The 18729-nt window shown below is 53.0% G+C and overlaps 7 protein-coding genes across 7 annotated transcripts; 5 read left to right on the top strand and 2 right to left on the bottom strand.

Moving 5' to 3' along the window:
• Nucleotides 1–416: 416 nt before the first annotated feature.
• On the top strand, nt 417–4974 carry BJX68DRAFT_253044 (uncharacterized protein; the record flags this gene model as incomplete). The annotated part of the gene is made up of 8 exons (XM_071042650.1): nt 417–459; nt 524–602; nt 681–1083; nt 1148–2751; nt 3095–3114; nt 3186–3275; nt 3338–3679; nt 3743–4974. 8 exons carry the CDS (start codon nt 417–419, stop codon nt 4972–4974), a joined length of 3813 nt encoding a protein of 1270 aa, XP_070903057.1.
• Nucleotides 4975–5467: 493 nt separating this feature from the next.
• Nucleotides 5468–7586, top strand: BJX68DRAFT_178149 (dihydroorotate dehydrogenase 2). The gene is made up of 3 exons (XM_071037166.1): nt 5468–5615; nt 5761–6319; nt 6383–7586. The coding sequence occupies exons 2-3, from the start codon at nt 5867–5869 to the stop codon at nt 7508–7510; spliced, it is 1581 nt and encodes a 526-aa protein (XP_070903056.1). The 5' UTR covers nt 5468–5615; nt 5761–5866; the 3' UTR covers nt 7511–7586.
• A 324-nt stretch (nt 7587–7910) lies between these two features.
• BJX68DRAFT_178109 (triose-phosphate isomerase) lies at nt 7911–9031 on the bottom strand. The gene has a single exon (XM_071037165.1). The coding sequence runs from the start codon at nt 8846–8848 to the stop codon at nt 7994–7996; it is 855 nt and encodes a 284-aa protein (XP_070903055.1). The 5' UTR covers nt 8849–9031; the 3' UTR covers nt 7911–7993.
• A 1699-nt stretch (nt 9032–10730) lies between these two features.
• BJX68DRAFT_263086 (RpiB/LacA/LacB family sugar-phosphate isomerase) lies at nt 10731–11210 on the top strand (the record flags this gene model as incomplete). The annotated part of the gene is made up of 1 exon (XM_071044594.1): nt 10731–11210. One exon carries the CDS (start codon nt 10731–10733, stop codon nt 11208–11210), a length of 480 nt encoding a protein of 159 aa, XP_070903054.1.
• Nucleotides 11211–12198: 988 nt separating this feature from the next.
• On the top strand, nt 12199–13188 carry BJX68DRAFT_263085 (putative U-box domain protein; the record flags this gene model as incomplete). The annotated part of the gene is made up of 3 exons (XM_071044593.1): nt 12199–12281; nt 12365–12902; nt 12955–13188. 3 exons carry the CDS (start codon nt 12199–12201, stop codon nt 13186–13188), a joined length of 855 nt encoding a protein of 284 aa, XP_070903053.1.
• A 256-nt stretch (nt 13189–13444) lies between these two features.
• On the top strand, nt 13445–14437 carry BJX68DRAFT_178015 (acyl-CoA-binding domain-containing protein). The gene is made up of 3 exons (XM_071037164.1): nt 13445–13891; nt 14013–14078; nt 14212–14437. Exons 1-3 carry the CDS (start codon nt 13637–13639, stop codon nt 14323–14325), a joined length of 435 nt encoding a protein of 144 aa, XP_070903052.1. The 5' UTR covers nt 13445–13636; the 3' UTR covers nt 14326–14437.
• Nucleotides 14438–14548: 111 nt separating this feature from the next.
• Nucleotides 14549–18617, bottom strand: BJX68DRAFT_253040 (phospholipase D/nuclease; the record flags this gene model as incomplete). The annotated part of the gene is made up of 7 exons (XM_071042649.1): nt 14549–15271; nt 15326–15740; nt 15810–15922; nt 16051–16540; nt 16698–17619; nt 17671–17808; nt 17861–18617. 7 exons carry the CDS (start codon nt 18615–18617, stop codon nt 14549–14551), a joined length of 3558 nt encoding a protein of 1185 aa, XP_070903051.1.
• Nucleotides 18618–18729: the final 112 nt, after the last annotated feature.

Below are 18729 nucleotides of genomic sequence, written 5' to 3'. Positions count from 1 at the left end.
GTGAGTTAATCAGTGAAATGTAAACCTTCTCACAGGCTCTTTTATCAAGATTTGTCAGGATTCAAGCTTGTGAAAAGCTCAAATGTGCTGTATAGCGTATACTATCATCTGGACGCGCTAGACCGCTTAGAGTAATTTCGCCTTTAGCTGCCAAGTGCCGGAGAGTATGGAGCGACGCCGGAGTTTGTCTTCTGTCTGCAAGCACGTTCTTTCTCAATTCGCGCCGCTTCAAGCTGAAAAGCATTTTTCCGTCCGCCATCACGAGTTTTCCTCTCCCTCGCTTCCTTCGTCAATGCGCACCTAAGACTCTAACCGCACGCAAACGAACCCCTTGCCAACGCAGACCCAGCGCTGACCAGATATCCGCCGCGATCGAACGAAGACCAAACCTCCTGTTGTAACGTGAACCGCTCGCAATGGTGGGCAAGAAGTCGGGCAAGGCTCTCCTTCGGGATGAGGGTAAGTGCCACCGAGCCAGTCCGTATAGTGCTGTCCGCTACAGGTTCTAACATCCGTCTCACAGGTCTTGAAAGGACCGATAACAATATGGATCTATCGAGCTGGCCTCAGATTCCTGCAATCAACCAAAAAAACTACTACACGTTCGTCACTTATGCTATCCCTGCGATGTAGATTCTTTGCTGGAGATAATTGCTGACGGATCCTTTGCTTCTGTCCAGTGACTACCTTAAACGCGACGACCAGTATCTGGCATTCAGGCTCCAGAATGAGGAGGCTCGAAATCGAATGACGAAGAACGCGAAAGACCGCGATCGCGCTCTTGCGATGGCAAAGGCCAATGACCTAGGAATACCCGAAGCGGATACGGAAATGGACGGGGATGCGACTATGGAGGATGCTGAAGAGGAAGAGGCAATAGGCTCAAAGGTCGTTGTCATCCATGTCGGCAGTCAGAACCTGCGTATTGGTCTGTCTAGCGATGCCCTACCGAAAACCATCCCAATGGTGATCGCGCGCAAGTCAGCTACCAGCGAAGCTGAAGATCACGAAGAACCCTCCCCGAAGCGCCTGAAGCTGGATGATGGCACGGAAATGGAGCCGGAGAAGAAGTTTGGTCCCGAGGTAGGCGAGGTCTTCCTCAGCAATTCGTCAAACGGGTTCTGATGCAGTTTCCAATATCTTATAGTTCTCATCGCGATATACTACAATGATGGCCGAGCTCAAGACACATATGCGCCAGAACAAGCGCCGGACACTACCCAACTCAAAGGAAATGGTTATCAACTATAACCGACGAACTGTGCCGGAGACCATTCCCGAACATAACGATCCGATGCGAGTTGAGTGGACGGAGATACCAGAGCCTGCGCCTGAGTATATTGTTGGACAGCCAGCGCTGAGGATACCCGACGACTCAAACCCTCGTTATAAACTATACTGGCCGATGAAGTATGGATGGTGCAACGAGCAGGACTACGACAATAAGAGGCTCCTGTTCCTGGACATCTCTATCATCCTCGAAGACGCGATCAAAACCCAACTTGGGCTTACCAGCAAAAAGGAATGGACCCAATATTCCTGCGTATTTGTGATCCCTGACCTCTTTGATAAGTCGTACGTCACGCAAATCCTGGAAATGCTCATGCGAGAATTCTCGTTTGCCCGGGTTTGCTTTATCCAAGAGAGTCTCGCTGCTACATTTGGCGCCGGATTTACTTCGGCTTGCGTCGTGGACATTGGCGCGCAAAAGACTTCGATCTGCTGTGTGGAGGAAGGTATGTGCATTGAAAACTCCCGGGTGAACTTGAAATACGGCGGCTCGGATGTGACCGAGCTGTTCATCAAAATGATGCTGTACGATCACTTCCCCTATGAGGAGATCAACCTGTGGCGCCGGTATGACTTCCTCTTGGCCGAAGAGTTGAAGAAGAATGTCTGCACCATGAATGAAGCCAGTGTCTCAGTACAGGTCTTTGACTTTCACCTTCGGGTTTCTGGTCAAGACACTCGCAAATACACCTTCAAAGCATACGATGAGGTTCATCTCGCACCGATGGGTGTTTTCCAGCCTGCGCTGTTTGATAACCAAAAGAAGCTCGATCGACGAAGAAAGTTGATTGCGCGCTCTGTGGATATATATGATAACCAGCCAAATGACCCGACCTCTGCTGCACAGTCGGAGATTCTAACCTCCCTTGCTCCGCCAACTTCTAATGGTCAAGCCAACGGCGACTCTCAGACACATTCCCTGGATGTTCAAGCCACCCCTAGTCGCTCACAGCAATTGAATGCCTTGAGCCGCGTGCAAGAACTTGATGCCACCCCACGATCGTCTGTTGCTGGCTCACCTGGGCCAGAAGGAACTCCGCAGGCAGGAGGGGCAACCCCCGCGCCTGGCCAAACTGTATCCAATCCGCGTGCACCTACGATTGAGGAGCGTGATGATATCCTGCCGGCCGTCCCGCTCGACAGCGCCATCCTTACCTCTATCAGGCATGCTGCTCGGTCGGACGAACGCAAAATGCGTGATTTCCTCGGCGGAATCATGGTGGTCGGCGGAGGTAGCTTGGTGAGCGGGTTCCATCTCTTCCTAGAGGAGCGACTTCAACTTCTGCAACCGGGCTTTGCCAAGGAGGTCATGATCGGGACACCACCACGAGACCTCGACCCCCAGGTCGTTGTGTGGAAGGGCGCCAGCGTCTTCGGAAAGCTCAGTGGAACGAACGATAGCTGGATTAGTCAGCTAGAGTATGACCGCCTGGGCCATCGGTTGTTGGCGTACAAGTGCATGTGGGGCTATTGATCAAAATCGGCCTTGTTCTCGCTATTCAAGGTTGTTTGACACGGTCGGACCTGGTGCCAGAGAGTGCCGTTTCATGAAGTTATATAGGTTAATCATGTCTTGGATATTTAAAAACTACCCTTAGAATCCAGCAGCAACGTCCTCATTCTCTTATGATAATATGGTCATGTTATTTAATGCAAATTATCAATTTACTTGCTGCTTTGCACTCATACTTCTGCTGGCTGATTACCTAATCAGACCAAGCACAAGCTTTGGATCAATATTGTTCCGTCAAGCCCCATCACAGTATTGAACTAACCTTAAGCCTCAGGCGGTCAAGTAGTGCAGAATGGCTCCTCTCACCCCCAGTAAGTTTGCGCGCTCCGTCCAAGCTCGTTTGCTCCGAACAGCTCTCTGACCCATTCGTCCCTTGTTCCAGGTCTTGGACCAGTCGGCTCTAGCACTCGGACTCTGGAAGCGCGTCTTATACCAGAGTCGGATATTCCTCCTATTGCGCTTCCTGCTCAGGGTATGGCCTGGGGTGCTCCTTCGAGTATCCGTTTACCGGCCCTGCTAACATTGCTTCGATAGTCCGCACTCCGCCTTCGTCTCAGACGCCGCCTAGAATTGTCCACGAACCCGAGGAGACCAAAGAGCCTAAAGCCGTCATGTCGAAATCAAAGGATAGCAGCTCCTCCGGGGGCTTTCACCAGGAATACATTGCTTCGCTACGCTATCGAAATGACCTTCCCCCTCCCGACATGCCCCCGAAGTTCCTCGATATTCCTCATGAAGGGCTCGAGAGATTCCTCACCCCGGGATTCGCGTCGAATCTTGCGCGCCGTGAAGAACTGAATATTGATGTCGATGCTGAAGGTGGTATGCCAATTGACTTGGTCGGTATCCCAGGTCTGCATCTGGGCGACGAGAGTGGTACGTGGACGATTCGACGAAGATAATGCGAATAAGCGGCTCTAATGTGTTATTATACTTTAGCTATCATGGCGCCCGAAAATCCAGACCCAATTGACCCCGCCGACTTACCACTGCTTTTGACACTCGATCAACTGAAGAACCCGGCGCCCAAGAACGCCAATGTCAGTTTCCTTCGTCGCACACAATACATCTCTGCGGGGATTCGCGCACCTGATGGTCCGAAAGTCACACCTATTCGAACAAAATCTCGGGCACTCGACAAGAAGTCTCAAGACGATCCCACGTATATCAAGAAGTACATTCTTAAGGGGTTCGATATCGCATACCCCCAGAGCAAGCATACCGGTGAGGATACAGCAAGTCAGATGAAGGGTCTCGCTCCTACAAAACTTGAAGTGGATGCGTGGGCTACCCCTGTCCATCCAGACAACCCGAAACTGAAACCCGTTGGATTCTTCCCGCTTCTCCCCGACCTGCAGGGCTTCCCAGACCCTGGAGGATTTGTGCAGTTCAAGTTTGACAAGGCTCCGGTCCAGGGCTCTGGAGGCAAGCGAGATGAACGTATGGACGTTGCGATCTTGCTTCCCTCGGCCCCAGAGGAGCGCGTTTCCCAAGAACACGCCACAAAGGCGGCCTTGCACAAATCAAACCCCCATTTGTATCCGGATCCTGGTCCTGTCCCATACGACTATGACCTTTTCCTCCCTGAGAAGAAGGACTCCGTGAAGAGCATCCGAACGACCTTACATCTATCAAACCCTGACCGTGACAACGAAGACCTCTATGCTCACGAGGGTGCGGACAATGCCAAGTTTCACCGTTATGACCGCTCACGTACATACGCAACCAGCTCGCAGACACTCCAAAACGACCAGAAACAAAAGGACATTGCGGTCACGCTCTATGACCCCGCACAAGCGAAAGATAGCGACGCTTCGCAAACACAGAAAGCCGCCTTCTACTACCCGATCATTGGAAAGACGCGCCTCAAGCCAGAACGATCCCGCACAATCGCACAGGCCGGTTTGGCCCCTACGAAGCCGAAATCAAAGGAAGACCAAGTCGATCAAATGCAAGTGATTGTTCGTGACCCGGAAGAGGCAGAGGTCTACAAGCGATCGCTTTACAGGGCGGCGATTGATCCGAAATTCGCAAAGACCATGCCACCTCCGCCTGAGCCAGCTGAAGAGCCGCAGTCACAGGTATCGGAGCAGGGACGTGAAGCAAGCGCCGACCTACAAGCTAGAGAAGCTGATGACGATGACGATGCTGATAGGATGAGTGATGAATGAGTTGTCACCATCAGATGACTCATCATACCCTCTACTGTATCCTTTGGCTTCTACTGCATCTTTTCTGCCACTTTACAACCCGACTTACCTACCTCCTTGGGCCCTTCTTGTCTTGCATATTTTCTGATACCTATCATTCAACCCGCAACTACTGGATGACCACCGACCGTGGCTTGCCTCGCTTTGGCTTGGTTGGATCTTGCCCATCTCTTTCATCTGCCCACTTGGCGTCAGGCGGCAAAAACAGGCGTTCCGTTCCGTTTTGTTCGAGTGGCATATCTGGGGAATTGGAGTTTAGCGATGCGACATGTTTCTTTTTCTTCTCATTCATCCTCTACCTGTGCTTTGGTAATCTCGATAAAAGAAGATAGCATTCAGATTCATATATCAAACATAGCTGAAATACATACAAACGTCTACAACTTACCCCAGGACGATATACTGCCCAACTTATAAGTTGACCGCCCGCCCTCCCGCTCCGCCTCCGGGTTCAGAGAGAGGAGAATATCGGAATCCGTTGATGCGCTTCGTTGTATGCAGTGTGGACTCGTGCACCATTGCTTACTTGTTCCATTACGTTCTTATTTTTAGCGAGAGATTCTGAGAGACTTGGAAAACCTTGTTGGAGTCATATGACCGCGGTAAGCGCTTTTTTTATGTGCTTGCGGGGATCGAGATTGCGGAGAGATTGGCGCTGTCAATTGGAGTGCGGAGGTCTCAATTCTCGAGAGGGGAGATTGTCTCCTTCATGAAGAAAACAAGATATTAACTCTCGTCACATAATAGGTCTCCAAAGCTGAGTTCGCGTTAAACCCCAAGCGCTCAATGCGTCGATAGAATAGAGAAGACCGAGAAAAAGAGAGAGTGAAAAGAACAGGAACAACATAGAATCATGGCCACAAACTCCGTCCGAAGATTTACGCTCTCGGGCGCCTCCCGACTCCGCGCGTCCCCTGTCCCCAAATGCAGACAGTTCACGAAACCCCACCAGAGTTTCCGCTGCGCATCAGACAGCAGCGCCGCAGCCGCAAGCGAAAGGGCTGCATCCGCAACAGCAGCGGCTGCAGAAACAGCCAAGGAGGCACCGAAGAAAGCCGGACGGGGTCTCCGGCGTACAGTGATAGGAACGTCATTGGCCCTGACGCTTTTGGTTGGATATGTGTATTGCACGGACACGCGGGCGAGCATCCATCGGTACGGTGTTGTGCCGCTGATTCGAGCGGTCTATCCTGATGCGGAGGATGCGCATCACTCTGGGGTTGATGCGTTGAAGACTCTGTACAAATACGGGTTGCACCCGCGGGAGCGCGGAGATCAGGATGGGGATGGGGCTTTGGAGATTGAGGTAGGTTGGCGACGCTATGCGCACGCTTTTCTAGGGCATAAAGGCTTATAGTGTGCGATATAGGTCTTCGGATACACACTCTCCAACCCTATTGGAATTTCGGGTGGTCTTGACAAGCATGCTGAGATCCCTGATCCGTTATTCGCAATCGGTCCTGCTATTGTCGAAGTCGGAGGCACCACTCCTCTGCCGCAGGATGGTAACCCGCGCCCTCGAGTCTTCCGACTGCCTTCCCAGAAGGCCATGATCAACCGGTACGGCCTCAACTCGAAGGGTGCGGATCATATGGCGGCAGTTCTAGGACAGCGGGTTCGTGACTACGCTTATGAGAATGGGTTCGGGCTACATGAACAGGCTGAGCAGCGTGTGCTTGATGGCGAGGCTGGTGTTCCCCCAGGCAGTCTTCAGGCTGGCAAGCTTCTCGCCGTCCAAGTAGCGAAGAACAAGGTTACTCCGGACAACGACATCGAGGCTATTAAGCGGGACTATGTGTACTGCGTGGACCGCGTGGCCAAATATGCCGATATCCTCGTTGTGAACGTCTCGAGCCCCAACACTCCTGGTCTTCGCGATCTCCAAGCAACCGCTCCCCTCACAGCTATTCTCAAAGCTGTCGTCGGAGCCGCAAAGAGCGTTGACCGCAAGACCAAGCCATACGTGATGGTCAAGGTGAGCCCAGACGAGGACTCAGACGAGCAAGTCTCCGGCATCTGCGAGGCCGTCCAGGCCGCCGGCGTCGACGGCGTGATTGTCGGAAACACGACGAACCGTCGTCCCGAGCCTCTACCCCAAGGTTACACTCTCCCGCCCAAGGAGCAGTCGACATTGAAGGAGACCGGCGGGTACTCTGGCCCACAGCTGTTCGACCGAACGGTCGCTCTCGTCTCTCGCTACCGGGCAATTTTGGACGAGGCACAGAAGTCCTCGGAAAACGCCGGAAGCGCCAAGGAATCAGCAGCAACCGCTACGCATGCCGAGCCTGATTCGGAAAACGTTCCTCCTGTGGAAGCGCCAAGTGCTGAGCTTCCGCGCAAGGTCATCTTCGCTTCCGGAGGTATTACCAATGGTAAGCAGGCTCAAGCGGTCTTGAATGCTGGCGCTTCTGTTGCCATGATGTATACCGGTGTCGTATATGGCGGAAGTGGCACAGTCACGAGAGTCAAGCAGGAGCTGCGGGAGGAACGACAGTAGACCGTCAAGGATTAGTTAGAGCTGAAAAGATTTAGTAAAAAGACCCGACCTATAACGGTCACCTAAGATATGATTGGCTGGCTGCATGCTGAATCCGCATTAACACTGTGCCCAATACTGCAGAATGTCAAAGGGTGTCCATGGTGTGCCTTCTATAAACATGAATGGATATGCCGCGCCGCATCCAGTCTGTCCAACCGTGGTAAGCTCCATGAGGTCATCATGCATTGGGGCTGCATGGGAGGCTGCATAGTGGCTTGCATGGACCAAAAGCCACACTTGCCAATTCCACCCAAGCTGAGAGGGAACGGAAACATGAAAGAGAACCAGTCATCGCATTAGAAAGGGCTAATCAAATTTGGTGTCCTGTTGCTTCGTATGCTCCAAAATGTATCTCGCCGTTACATGCATCTATATCCTTATGTCCGCGCTGAAAAGCTAGCAATTATGTGAGTATATTGAACGTCTGGGTTGGTTTGTCCTTCAGGAGAGTGTTTCTTCGACTTCACGGACGACCTTGCGCACACCCTCAATCTCATGCGCAAATCGTCCGAGGAACATGCCATCGACGGCCTTCCCCAAGCCGCCAGAGCCCCATAGGCCAGGACCAGCGCTTCCTCCGTAGAGGATGCGGACGTCCCCAGGTCGCTGTCCGATTAGGGCACGCAGACCATCCACCACAGCTGAAATATGATCCACGCCTGCGGGCTTAGGCTGTCCAATTGCCCAGACTGGCTCATATGCAAAGATCACAGGCGCATCGGCAGGAATAGCATTCAGAACGGCACGTATCTGTACTTCGCACTCGCTCACTGCGAGGCCGACAGCCTGGGATACTACAGGGCCCGGAGCGCTAACTTCTCCAATGCATACAAGAGGCACCATGCCCTGCGCAGAGGTTGCAGCAGCCTTGCGGGCGGCCTGTTCGTCTGTCTCACCGAAGATGGAGCGGCGTTCTGCGTGGCCCAACTCGACAATGGAGACACCCATAGAGCGGAGAGCAAGCGGCGACACTTCGCCCGTGTAAGGGCCGAGCGATTCCCAAAAGCAGTCTTGTGCGCCTAGAAGGAACGGGGCGGGAAGTGATGGAGAGTCGTCCTTGGGTAGTGTGGATTCGTATTCCTTGATAATTTCCGCGCATGGGTAAATGGTGAGAAAGTCCGGGATCAAAGCGAGGAGGAGCTTAGACCGATTCTCCGGCCGAACTATGTCGTTCTTGGGATCCAACAGAGCACGGCAGTAATCCAGTGTTCGCGATGGCTCAAAGTACATCTTCAGTGAGATGAGGAGCAGATTTTTAGGCAAGACCGGGTAGGTCTGGTTTGTGGTTGTAGCCATTTGTGCGCGGTATATCGTCAATGACTCGCTCGCAATCGATGTCGACTCGCCCTCGCGTTCACCCGCTTGTTGCCGTGCGGGACTAGATAAGGAATGCTCACTGCACAATTGGGGGCAGTGACGACAGCGCGAGAACAAGGAAATGAATCAAACTCAGAGTTTGGAACCCTCAGAGAGAGGTCTGCCAATCGCTGCAACGCAGTGCGTTAGTAGGTGGTCCATCCCTACGCGACAGAATCTCATTGGAGACTAGCCATCCATGCTCTGAGACGAAGGTATGGAGACGGATTCGGTGGACTTACCCAGCGAGACTCGAGAAAAGACAGGCACAGAGATCGTCCCACGCAGATGTATCCACTCATCCAATGAGGCTGTGTTCACGGTCAGTTGTGCTCCGCCGTGTCATTGACAGTCCGGGGATGGTGGAGGGGTGGCCCAGAAGAGGCGGAGCTGGGGGAAGAGATCGCAGAAAATCTGGAGACGTTCGTTTGATGGGTATCCAAGCGTATTTGAGTGTTGCACAACAGGGCTGAGAAGGTCTACGGAGTATTGCGAGGTCATGAGACTCGGACTTGGTGCGGGCTGACAAGATGAATCTGGTATCCCGATCTTGTGCCTAGAAGTATGGCGCGAGGTCTCGGTCTGAGCTCAAAGCAGCCTCCCGTAGCCCAAGAGGGGCTTTGTATGGCGGGTGAAATATGACCAGTTCTCGCGGGCATTCGGGATAAATTTCAGTTTCGGCCGGTAATTACAGGATCCGCTGTCTTGCTGAAGCCGGACGTCATCCAGCCACGAATGAGAACTGGTGTGGTCCAAGCGGGGCAGTCTGGATACGGCAGGTGGGGTGCTCGAGCGGAAGGTTGCTGTCGGGGTCTGGGGCCAGTATGGAGATTCAAGTCTCCTCATCTCCAAAGCGAGCGCAACCAGAAATTGAAAGAGCTCTAAGTAACCCTGTCGGGAGAGCAATGGAGAAGAGACTTCTCTATCAATACTGCCCTGACAATCGCCAGGGTTGCCAGAATTTTGAAGAATGAGTACCAAGCTGCGGCTTTTACGTCATCGTACAGAGCGCAAAGCGTTGAATACAGGCGCGTTCGGTTCCTTCTGAGTCGATCAAACTTAGAGGAAAAGCCGTAAATTCTCGCGCTACGGAGGACGATGCGAAGAAACCAGAGCTCCTTTGCTACTAGCGTCTTGTCGTTGAGACTTGAATGTCGAAACAAGCTCCACATGTGCCAGGGCCGGCGAAGTATGTGGTGGCGCGATTGAGCTGATTATTCTGACAAGCTGCGCTGATTCCTAAAAGCTCCGAGCTCAGATGTGACCTCAGGGATGCATCAGTAGTGATTGTAACCGGCCGAAGGCGAATTTGTACGTCTTCATGAGGGTAGAGATATACGCCGAGAGGATGCCAGGACATTGCCCATCGGTCGAACAATAGCCATCAAATCAGGGGACAATAACAGTAGCGGAAATCAGGAATAGCACATGCAATAACATCGGACCCAGTCTCAGACATGACGCTACAGTGGATACGTTCAAGAATCGTATGCATTGAGAGTCGAGAGTCGAGGCCGGGGTTGCAGTGGGGATTCGCGTCGCATTGATTGAAGTCATGGCGTCCGATTCTTGGGTCCAGAGAGGCACGGCACGACCTCCACAGCTTCCCTTCCCGTTGGAGCTGGGGAAAAGAAACAGGTTGGCCCAGCGTTGATGCGGCCAGCATGCATTGACGTGGATGTATAAAAGGCCCTTCGATTCCCGCCATCACCCCGTCTTTGTTCTCCTCTTTTCTATCCACAAGCTCCTCCACTCCTCCACTCTCAGACCCATTGATCACCCATTGATACTCTACTCTTAACGTTCATCTATCTACATCACCATGTCTCAAAGCCTCCGCATCGTTTTCGCCGCCGATGAGGCTGGCGCTCCCTACAAGGAGACCCTCAAGGCCCTCCTCCAGAAAAACCCCAATGTCAGCGAGGTTCTCGACGTCGGTGTCAACTCCACCGAGGACAAGACTGCCTACCCTCACCCTGCCGTCGAGGGCGCGAAGCTCATCGCCGAGGGCAAGGCTGACCGTGGTCTCTTCATCTGCGGCACCGGTCTCGGTGTCGCCATCTCCGCCAACAAGGTTCCTGGCATCCGTGCCGTTACTGCTCACGACTCCTTCTCCGTCGAGCGTGCCATCCTCAGCAACGACGCCCAGGTCCTGTGCTTCGGCCAGCGCGTCATCGGCCTCGAGCTCGCCAAGCGCCTTGCCAGCGAGTGGGTGACCTACAAGTTCGACCCCAACAGCTCTTCTGCCCCCAAGGTCCAGGCCATCAAAGACTACGAGGCCAAGTTCGCTTCCCAGCAGTAGATGCGAACATGACCAGTCGAGGAAGGCTCTGGTGGGGCCCCACCGAAGCAGCATCTTCTACAACGATCGGATCGGCACCGAGACCGACATGTCCCCGTCTCGCCGATGACCCCGTTTGCAAAAAGTCGACTGTGCTCGTGACACCTTGCAGACCGATCGAGATTCGTCCACGCGTGGGGAGATCAGCGAGCCATTCTTGCGACTCGAGACTTCTCAGTCTTTTCCGTCTAGTCTTTTGTGTTTTCCAAGCGACAATCCGAACGGATTGGGCTTATTTACACGTTAAAACGAGTCACGATACCACCAGTGGGCATGATGAATTTGGCAGGCCAAATAATTTGTTACCCCTGAATATACTCATATACTGATACACTGTCTGCAAAGATAGAGATAGAATTAAATATACTATTTCGTTTGCTTCTAGTTTGTTACTTGTATAGTTCTGCTGAGTCAGTGGTAAGTTCTGCGGGGATCGATCGCTTTCGATTGCAGCTGCTCAGCTTTCCTTTAAGGACAGGGCTCCAGCTCGAACCGATGGACGCCAGGACAACTTCTCCCTTTCGCCTCGATTGCTCAGGGGCGGACGCACGTTCCCGTCATCCCGTCAAATCCTGGCGACTGCAGCGCTGGCCGACAAAAGTACTCAAACAACAGAGCGCTGTCAGTCAGCCTTGGCTGCGTTTGCTCGTCCCTAAATCGGGCTGTGATTTCAGAGTGTTATTCCACCTGCCGTATCCGGTCTCTCCTCCTAAGCATCTTCTTCTTCGCATTCAAATCAATCGAGCCTCGTGACCCTGCGACGTTCGTTCCAGGCACTTCGACAGTATACTCCCGGCTCCGCATTGTCCGGTGGATCGAGAATCGCTGCCCCACCACTTGACCGAACCTGGCACGAGTTCCTCAGTTCCTGGGACACTCAAAAGGAGTAATTCCGGCGTCTCGGGGTCATCTCTCCTTCTCTCACCGCGCATCCAGGCCGCAATCCACAATGGCATTCGAGCTAAAGGAAAAGGGCAACGCCCTGTACAAGGAGGGAGACTACACCGGTGCGGAGGAGCTATTCTCGCAAGCGTGAGTCTTCGGCACGCCGGAAACAAATCTAAACCCGATTGCTACAGCACAAAAGAAGCTAAGAAGCAAATTCACACACGCAGGATTCTCAAGAACCCCCGTGAACCGACCTTCTTCACGAACCGCGCCCTTACCCGGATTAAGCTCGGGAAGTGGGAAGGCGTCGAGCAGGATGCGCGCATCGCGATCGACCTGTATGGGCAAAAGTCCGCGAGTAGCCTGAAGAGCCGTTGGTACCTTGCGCAGGCGCTTCTGGGCCTGCAACGCCCGCAGGAAGCCTACGATGTTGCGATCGATGCATACAGAGCGAGTCTGGCCGGTAAGAACCCGCAATCGGAGAACCTGTCCAAGGTCATCCTCCGCGCTAAGCAGGCGATCTGGGCCGCGAAGGAATCGGCACGGCTGCACCAGATGAACAGCACGCTGGCAAAGGTGGAGTCGCTGATCGAGGCAGACCTTAAGAGTGCATTGGCGGATGTGCAGGGTCAGCTGGACCGGGGCGAGATTGGCGAGACCGGGTTTCATGAGGATCAAAAGGCTCTGCGGGACGAGGCCCAGGAGAATATCAAGAACGTCCGGGAAGCATTCCGCATTTCGACGAACGGGGAGATTCAAGAACGGGTAAGTCGCACAACCCTACTATGCAACCTGTGACGGATATTGATGGCAGCAGATCGTCCCGGACTACCTCATCGACGGAATCACCTTTGAAATCATGCATGACCCGGTCATCATACCCTCCGGAACGAGTTTCGACCGTATAGGGATTACAAAGTACGTTGAACAATCAGGTGTTGACCCGATCACGCGAACCCCCATGACGGTCAATGACCTACGTCCAAACTATGCCCTGAAAGCGGTATGTGAGGAATTCCTGACCAAGAACGGCTGGGCTGTGGATTGGTAGGCTATCTAGTGCATCGACGATAGATTGCTTTTCTCTTTTGACCTGTATCTCATATCTCATACTATCTACCTATCTTTGTTGGAGTTTTGCATAGCCGGCGTTGGTGGAATACAAGTTGCATGAGTTATGTCATAACCCTGAAGCTCCAGCTTCATCCGCTTTGTTTCAGCGAGCACCAGCGATTATATTAGATTACACATGATTAAGCTACTATACCAAAAATAAAAGAACATAGAAGACCCAACCCCTCCCTTCCGTTTGCCTCCGTCATAGCATAGCTCCCCAACGGCCAACCATTTCCCAGGCATCAAAACTTACCCCACCAAAACACCACCCCACCTCACCATTTCTCCTCCCTCCCCTCCAAGCTTCCTCTCTTTTTACTACTCTCCTCACACACAAACCTTGAAACCACACACCCTTAAACAAAGGAAACCCGCTCATCAAAATGTCCACTGACTCCTTCTTCACCGCGCTCGCCGCCTCCCAATCCAAGGAGAAGTTCACCCCGGCCGTGCAGTCCGCCGCGGCAAAGGTCAACGCCGATGCCCTCAAGGCCGCCGTCGACGCTATCCTCGCTGGTGGCGATGACGCTTCCGTCTCCGATGCCGACCAGGCCGCTGCTCTGAAGGCGGGCTTTGAGTACGCGACGGAGCTCGTTAAGATGCTTGTTAATGAGCCGGGGACTGATGACAAGTTAAAGGTTTGTGGACGCCTTTGGATGTTTTGGAACTCAGAAGGGATAATTAGAGGACGGGAAGAATGAGAGGGGAAAAGAGGGTTTGTTTTGGATGGCTTTGGCTAATGAGTTTGTCTCCGTTTAGCTGTACGCTTACTTCAAGCGCTCGAGGGATGAGGAGCCTGCCCAGCCTTCGTTTTACCAGATTGAGGTACGTTCACTCTGCTTTTCTCTGCCGTCTTGCACTTTTCTTCTACTTCGGGACTAGGCTTATTCTTGTTCCTTGGTGGAATTTCGAGCCTTACATGCATGCTGCAGACGCTAACCAAACATCCCCGCATTAGAGCAAGTACAAGTACAACGCCTGGAAGGAAATCAGCCACATCAGCCAGCAGCGTGCCCAGGCCCTCTACATCCAGCAGGTCAGCACTGCCATCGACGCCATAGGTACCCAGTAGACGCATGATACAATCGGTTACGGGGATTAGACTGGGAAATAGAGACGGGATGTGTTTTGGATACAGTGCTCTTGTGACGTGATAGTGTGATCTACGGATGAGGTAGTAGAGTCAAGTCTTGACGATGGAATGAAGCTATGCTATGCTATGCTATTCTATAAGTTCCGGGTTTCGCGCTGCCGCTATTCCTGCTATTGATATTGTATTGGGAGGACGAGCCTTGCTAGCCCTCCCACGTCTGCCCGAGCCAGTCGGGCTGCGAGTGAGCCATCGTTGCGCACCAGGGGATATCCTGTGCGCTGTACGGAGTCAAGGGTAAATCATAGGGCATGCGGAATCCAACATAGAGAGCTGTATCGGCTCCATCATTGGGAGACGTCCGAGACAGATCAGGTTCATCCTGCTTGAAGCACGGAACCATGACTCCAGACTTCCCTCTTTTCTTCTCCTCCTCTGTAAAAAGCAACTCCGGCCAAACCAACACCCCAACCTCCCAACTGCAAATCCTCACCTCCCCACCCGCATTCACCGCAGCCCCCCACGCCTGCGTCGAGAGGTTCGCCGACGTAACAAGCGCCCACTCAATCTCATCCATACGCCGCGCATCTGCGAACCGTAGATACGTCTTAATATGGGGCGCTGCACGTTTACGACCAGCATCCCGGTTCTCCGGCGGGAGTTGGCCAGCGACGTCCCCTGCCCAGTGGCACAGATACGGTTTCAGATACTGGAGCTGCTTCTGCTGCGCTGCACTCTGTAGTTTCATGTGGATTGACCCGCCGGAGCCATATCCGTTCAGTGAGCGTCGGATTTCTTCGGCGGTCGGGAAGATTATAGAATATCGGGGACGTTGCTTTTGTGATCGAGAGGATGATGGAGCGAGAGCGTCGAAGAAGACGTCTTTTAGCCACTTATCTGTTTGACCGAGAGATGCGATGGAGGACATCTGTTGTGCGATGTTAACATGCGGAGCGTAACTAGACCCCGTCAGAGATCAAACCTGCGCAATAATATGCGGTGTCGCATCACTCTCACGTAACGGAACATGCTGCAAAGCGTCCCTCAATGCCGGCCACCCCCAGACCGTTCTCCCATGGCCATCACTCGAACTGCTGTTGTCGATCTTCAACTTAGAGGGCACACTCGCAATTAGCGCAGCCCTAACAGCGCCAAAATCATACTTGGCCAGTTGCTCGATCAACGGACCGGTCTTCTTGACACCATACTCTTTCAGGTACGCAAGTAAATCTCGCTTAAATTTAGCCCCCGAGCCCCAGGGCATTGGCGTAGGCGTAGCATTGCTCCCGCCACGGCTGCTATTCGCAGAAGATAGAGGGAGGAGAGGAGAACGCCAGACGGCCTGCGTCATATTCGCCCAGTCACCTGCGATCATGTTCGCCGTGTGAATGATGACTCTAAAACAATTAGCTCTAATATAAGAACAGCCATAAGAGAAGAAGGGGGGAAGGGAGGCAAGCACGCACTGCGCCGTATCATCATGCCTCAACAGGATCATCATCTTCGAATGATGCGTCCCAAAGGGCTCTGGCATATACGCCACAATCGGCTCGACATTGGAGTATCGCGAGCATGCCTCCTATACAGGTTTACACTCGTTAGCCATCAATTCATACCGATCCTCTCTCTCTCTCTCTAACGCCCCTGGAACAACCCGACAAGACATAGCCGCAGCCTCCGACCTGAGCATGGAATAGGTAAACCCACATCAACCCGAATCCGATTCTCAGACTCCCTCTTCCAAGACCCATGCACAACCTTCACAGTCACCAATTCCTTAACATCGGCATCAAACTGCCTCATAAGAAAGTCCACATCGAAGAGATAATTGAACTGCCAGCATTCGCGGATCAGCGGGTCGCCCAGGATCTCCGACAGCCGGATACAGTCGACATTGTTTCCGGAAGAGGCAGAAAAGTCTCGAATGTGCGTTAGGTGGATGGGCGAGGGTAGGGTTTTTGGTTTTATCTCGTTTCGAGGGGATAGGTTTGGGGTCTTGGGGTCGTGCGGGGAAACGGCGGCGGTAGTGGTGATGCTTCGGCGAGTGCGGGATGGCGGGGGAGGGGTTATGGAGCGGTGGAGGGTGGCCAGTTGTGGTTCCTCTGATGCTGGGTTCGAGTTTTGTGATAGTTTGAGGCGTTTTGGGGGACGACCTGGGGTGTCGTCCATCTTCGAGGAGGTTGGTGGTGGTTGAGGACTTGGGTGAGAAAAATGTCGGAAGGAGATAAGATAGAGCTTGTGCGGAGAAACTCTATGGAACGAAAATAGTAGTCTAACTAATCCAGCCTCTACAGTGTAAACTCCTGGTCTCTAATATACAATCTATAAATGTAAATTACTATACAAACAATTACCAGAGGAAGCGCTGAATCTTGCCAGGTTCCTGCGGCCACTCAAATCCTCCATGAAGGAAAAGAGCTCCAGTCAGGACATTGAGAAGCAAAAACCAAGCCGTTTCCAAGAACAAAGGAAAGTTAATCGCAAGTCGGGCCTTAAGGTCGTCCTTGTCCTCCACACCCTTGCGATAAACTACCGGCGTAGGAGAGACCGGCAGATGGAGCCTCCACATCACCCAGGGGATGATAAGGTACCGTGGCTCCACCAGAGGCGCTGTGATGAGAGACAGCGTAGTCGCAGCTAGCCAGACAAGAACGAAGCTTACACGAGAAGTCTCGTGCTGCGCTCTTTGCCGTCGCATGATGTGCTCCTGGAGCTCAGCCCAGGCTTCTGGAGAGATAGGGTCGGCGGGTTCCGCTGGGGCGGCCTTCTTGGATACCTTTTGCTTGCGATTCGATTTTTGCTGCTTTTTCTCGGTTGAATCTTGCGATGGCTCTGAAGGAGGTTCCGGCTTGACCACTGAAGCGACTTTGGGTGGAGCCGTGAAAGGCGAGTATCCCATGGCGGAAATGACCATCCATGCACCGATGAAGTAGACGCTCGTAGCCGCATACCTTGTATAAGGATGAGAGCGCATAAGGATCCGGAAGACGTAAAAGACGTAATGCCGATTATCAGCCAGGGTAAATGGATGGACAATAGTGTTGAAATGTACCACTGCCAGCATGACAGGCAGGACAATGATAACCGTGAGAATGCTTGGAAGTCGTCTCCTGGAGGCTGGGAAGCCTTGATTGAGGAATTTCGGCAGCATAAACTTCGGGAGGAGAATGTTGGCCAGCGGGGCGAGAAGGAGAGGCCAGGAGAAGAAAAGGAAGTACGGCCATAAGTACAGCATCTGCGCTAGATGCAGACTGGCAGTGTGAAACTCCTTGTGTCCTATGCCACTGTCAGCACGGGTCGATACATCTGAAGGCGAGTAGAAAATACCTAAGACGACACTGCCATTCCATAGCACAAAGCCGCCAAACGCAGCCAGAATGAGCAGGTACGGCACCAGACATGAAACCACAGAACCGAAGTTGTTCAGAGCAACAGAGCACAGCGAAACGGCGGTCTTGAAGTAGTCTGTGCGATGTTAGCTTGACAACCAGTCCAGTCCAGGATACAAGGTACTCACCTGCAAGCGAAGCGTCTAAAACTAGGGGATCATAGAGCTCATTCTTCAAGCCAGCCTGAACAATATCAGCTAGCGCAGCCGAGCTACAGGTTCTCGTAGCCCTCCGCAGCCTCCGAACAACCTGCAACCCGCCAAAGAAGACAGACACCCAGAAGATATTGGTCTGTCTGAAAGCCAGCGCGGCGACTCCAAACCCTACAAACACGAGTGTCTCAAGTACCGACCGACGCGGCCGCATTGAGCGATTCAAATCCCAGTTGTACGCTTCGATTACAACCAGTAGCGCCAGGATATCCGTGTAGTACAATCCCGAGAAGAAAAACAACGGCGGGAAGAGACAGATGTTCAGAACCGTATGGCTCAGCCAAGCGCCCGAGGGACGAGTATTCTTCTGCTTCCGCACGGTGTCCAATACAGTCTGGAGGCGCAATGGGAGGAGAACGGCCGCAGCGACGGCATTGGTTGCGCGGAGTGCTGGAGGGTCAAGCTCAGTGGGGGAGCCTCGGAGAAAGAGGATAAGAGCGCAAACTGTGTAAGAGAAGATGTATAGCCCGGGAGGTGTCGTGATGGCGGGGTCCCATTGTGTCCATTTGTGCGCCCAATATGCTTGCGCTTGGGGGATGTGGAAAGCTTCGTCGAGATATGGTTCGGGGACGACGGAGTTGACTTGGGTCATCCATAGCGGAATCAAAAGGAGGCCGAAGGGCACGACATAGCGGGCAGCTAGGGCCAAGCCCGAGCGGGGTTGGTCGTTCATGTTGTCGTCAATTGACCATAGAAGGATAGCCTCGAGGATATCAGCAAGAAAGAGAAGGAAGTAGAGCTCAAGCTCGCTCCGGGGGGTCGACAAATAGTTTTGGAAACAACTG

Source organism: Aspergillus pseudodeflectus, assembly GCF_044049435.1.
Source record: "Aspergillus pseudodeflectus strain CBS 756.74 chromosome Unknown BJX68scaffold_6, whole genome shotgun sequence".
Classification (NCBI taxonomy): Eukaryota; Fungi; Ascomycota; class Eurotiomycetes; order Eurotiales; family Aspergillaceae; genus Aspergillus; species Aspergillus pseudodeflectus.
This window is presented reverse-complemented; position numbering and strand designations above follow the sequence as displayed.

Coding starts and splice junctions, on each gene's coding strand:
- BJX68DRAFT_178149 (XM_071037166.1), top strand. CDS start 5,867: ATGGCCACAAACTCCGTCCGAAGATTTACGCTCTCGGGCGCCTCCCGA. Junction 6,320..6,382: donor ATGGGGCTTTGGAGATTGAG/GTAGGTTGGCGA, acceptor TGTGCGATATAG/GTCTTCGGATACACACTCTC.
- BJX68DRAFT_178109 (XM_071037165.1), bottom strand. CDS start 8,848: ATGGCTACAACCACAAACCAGACCTACCCGGTCTTGCCTAAAAATCTG.
- BJX68DRAFT_178015 (XM_071037164.1), top strand. CDS start 13,637: ATGTCCACTGACTCCTTCTTCACCGCGCTCGCCGCCTCCCAATCCAAG. Junction 13,892..14,012: donor GGACTGATGACAAGTTAAAG/GTTTGTGGACGC, acceptor GTCTCCGTTTAG/CTGTACGCTTACTTCAAGCG. Junction 14,079..14,211: donor CTTCGTTTTACCAGATTGAG/GTACGTTCACTC, acceptor TCCCCGCATTAG/AGCAAGTACAAGTACAACGC.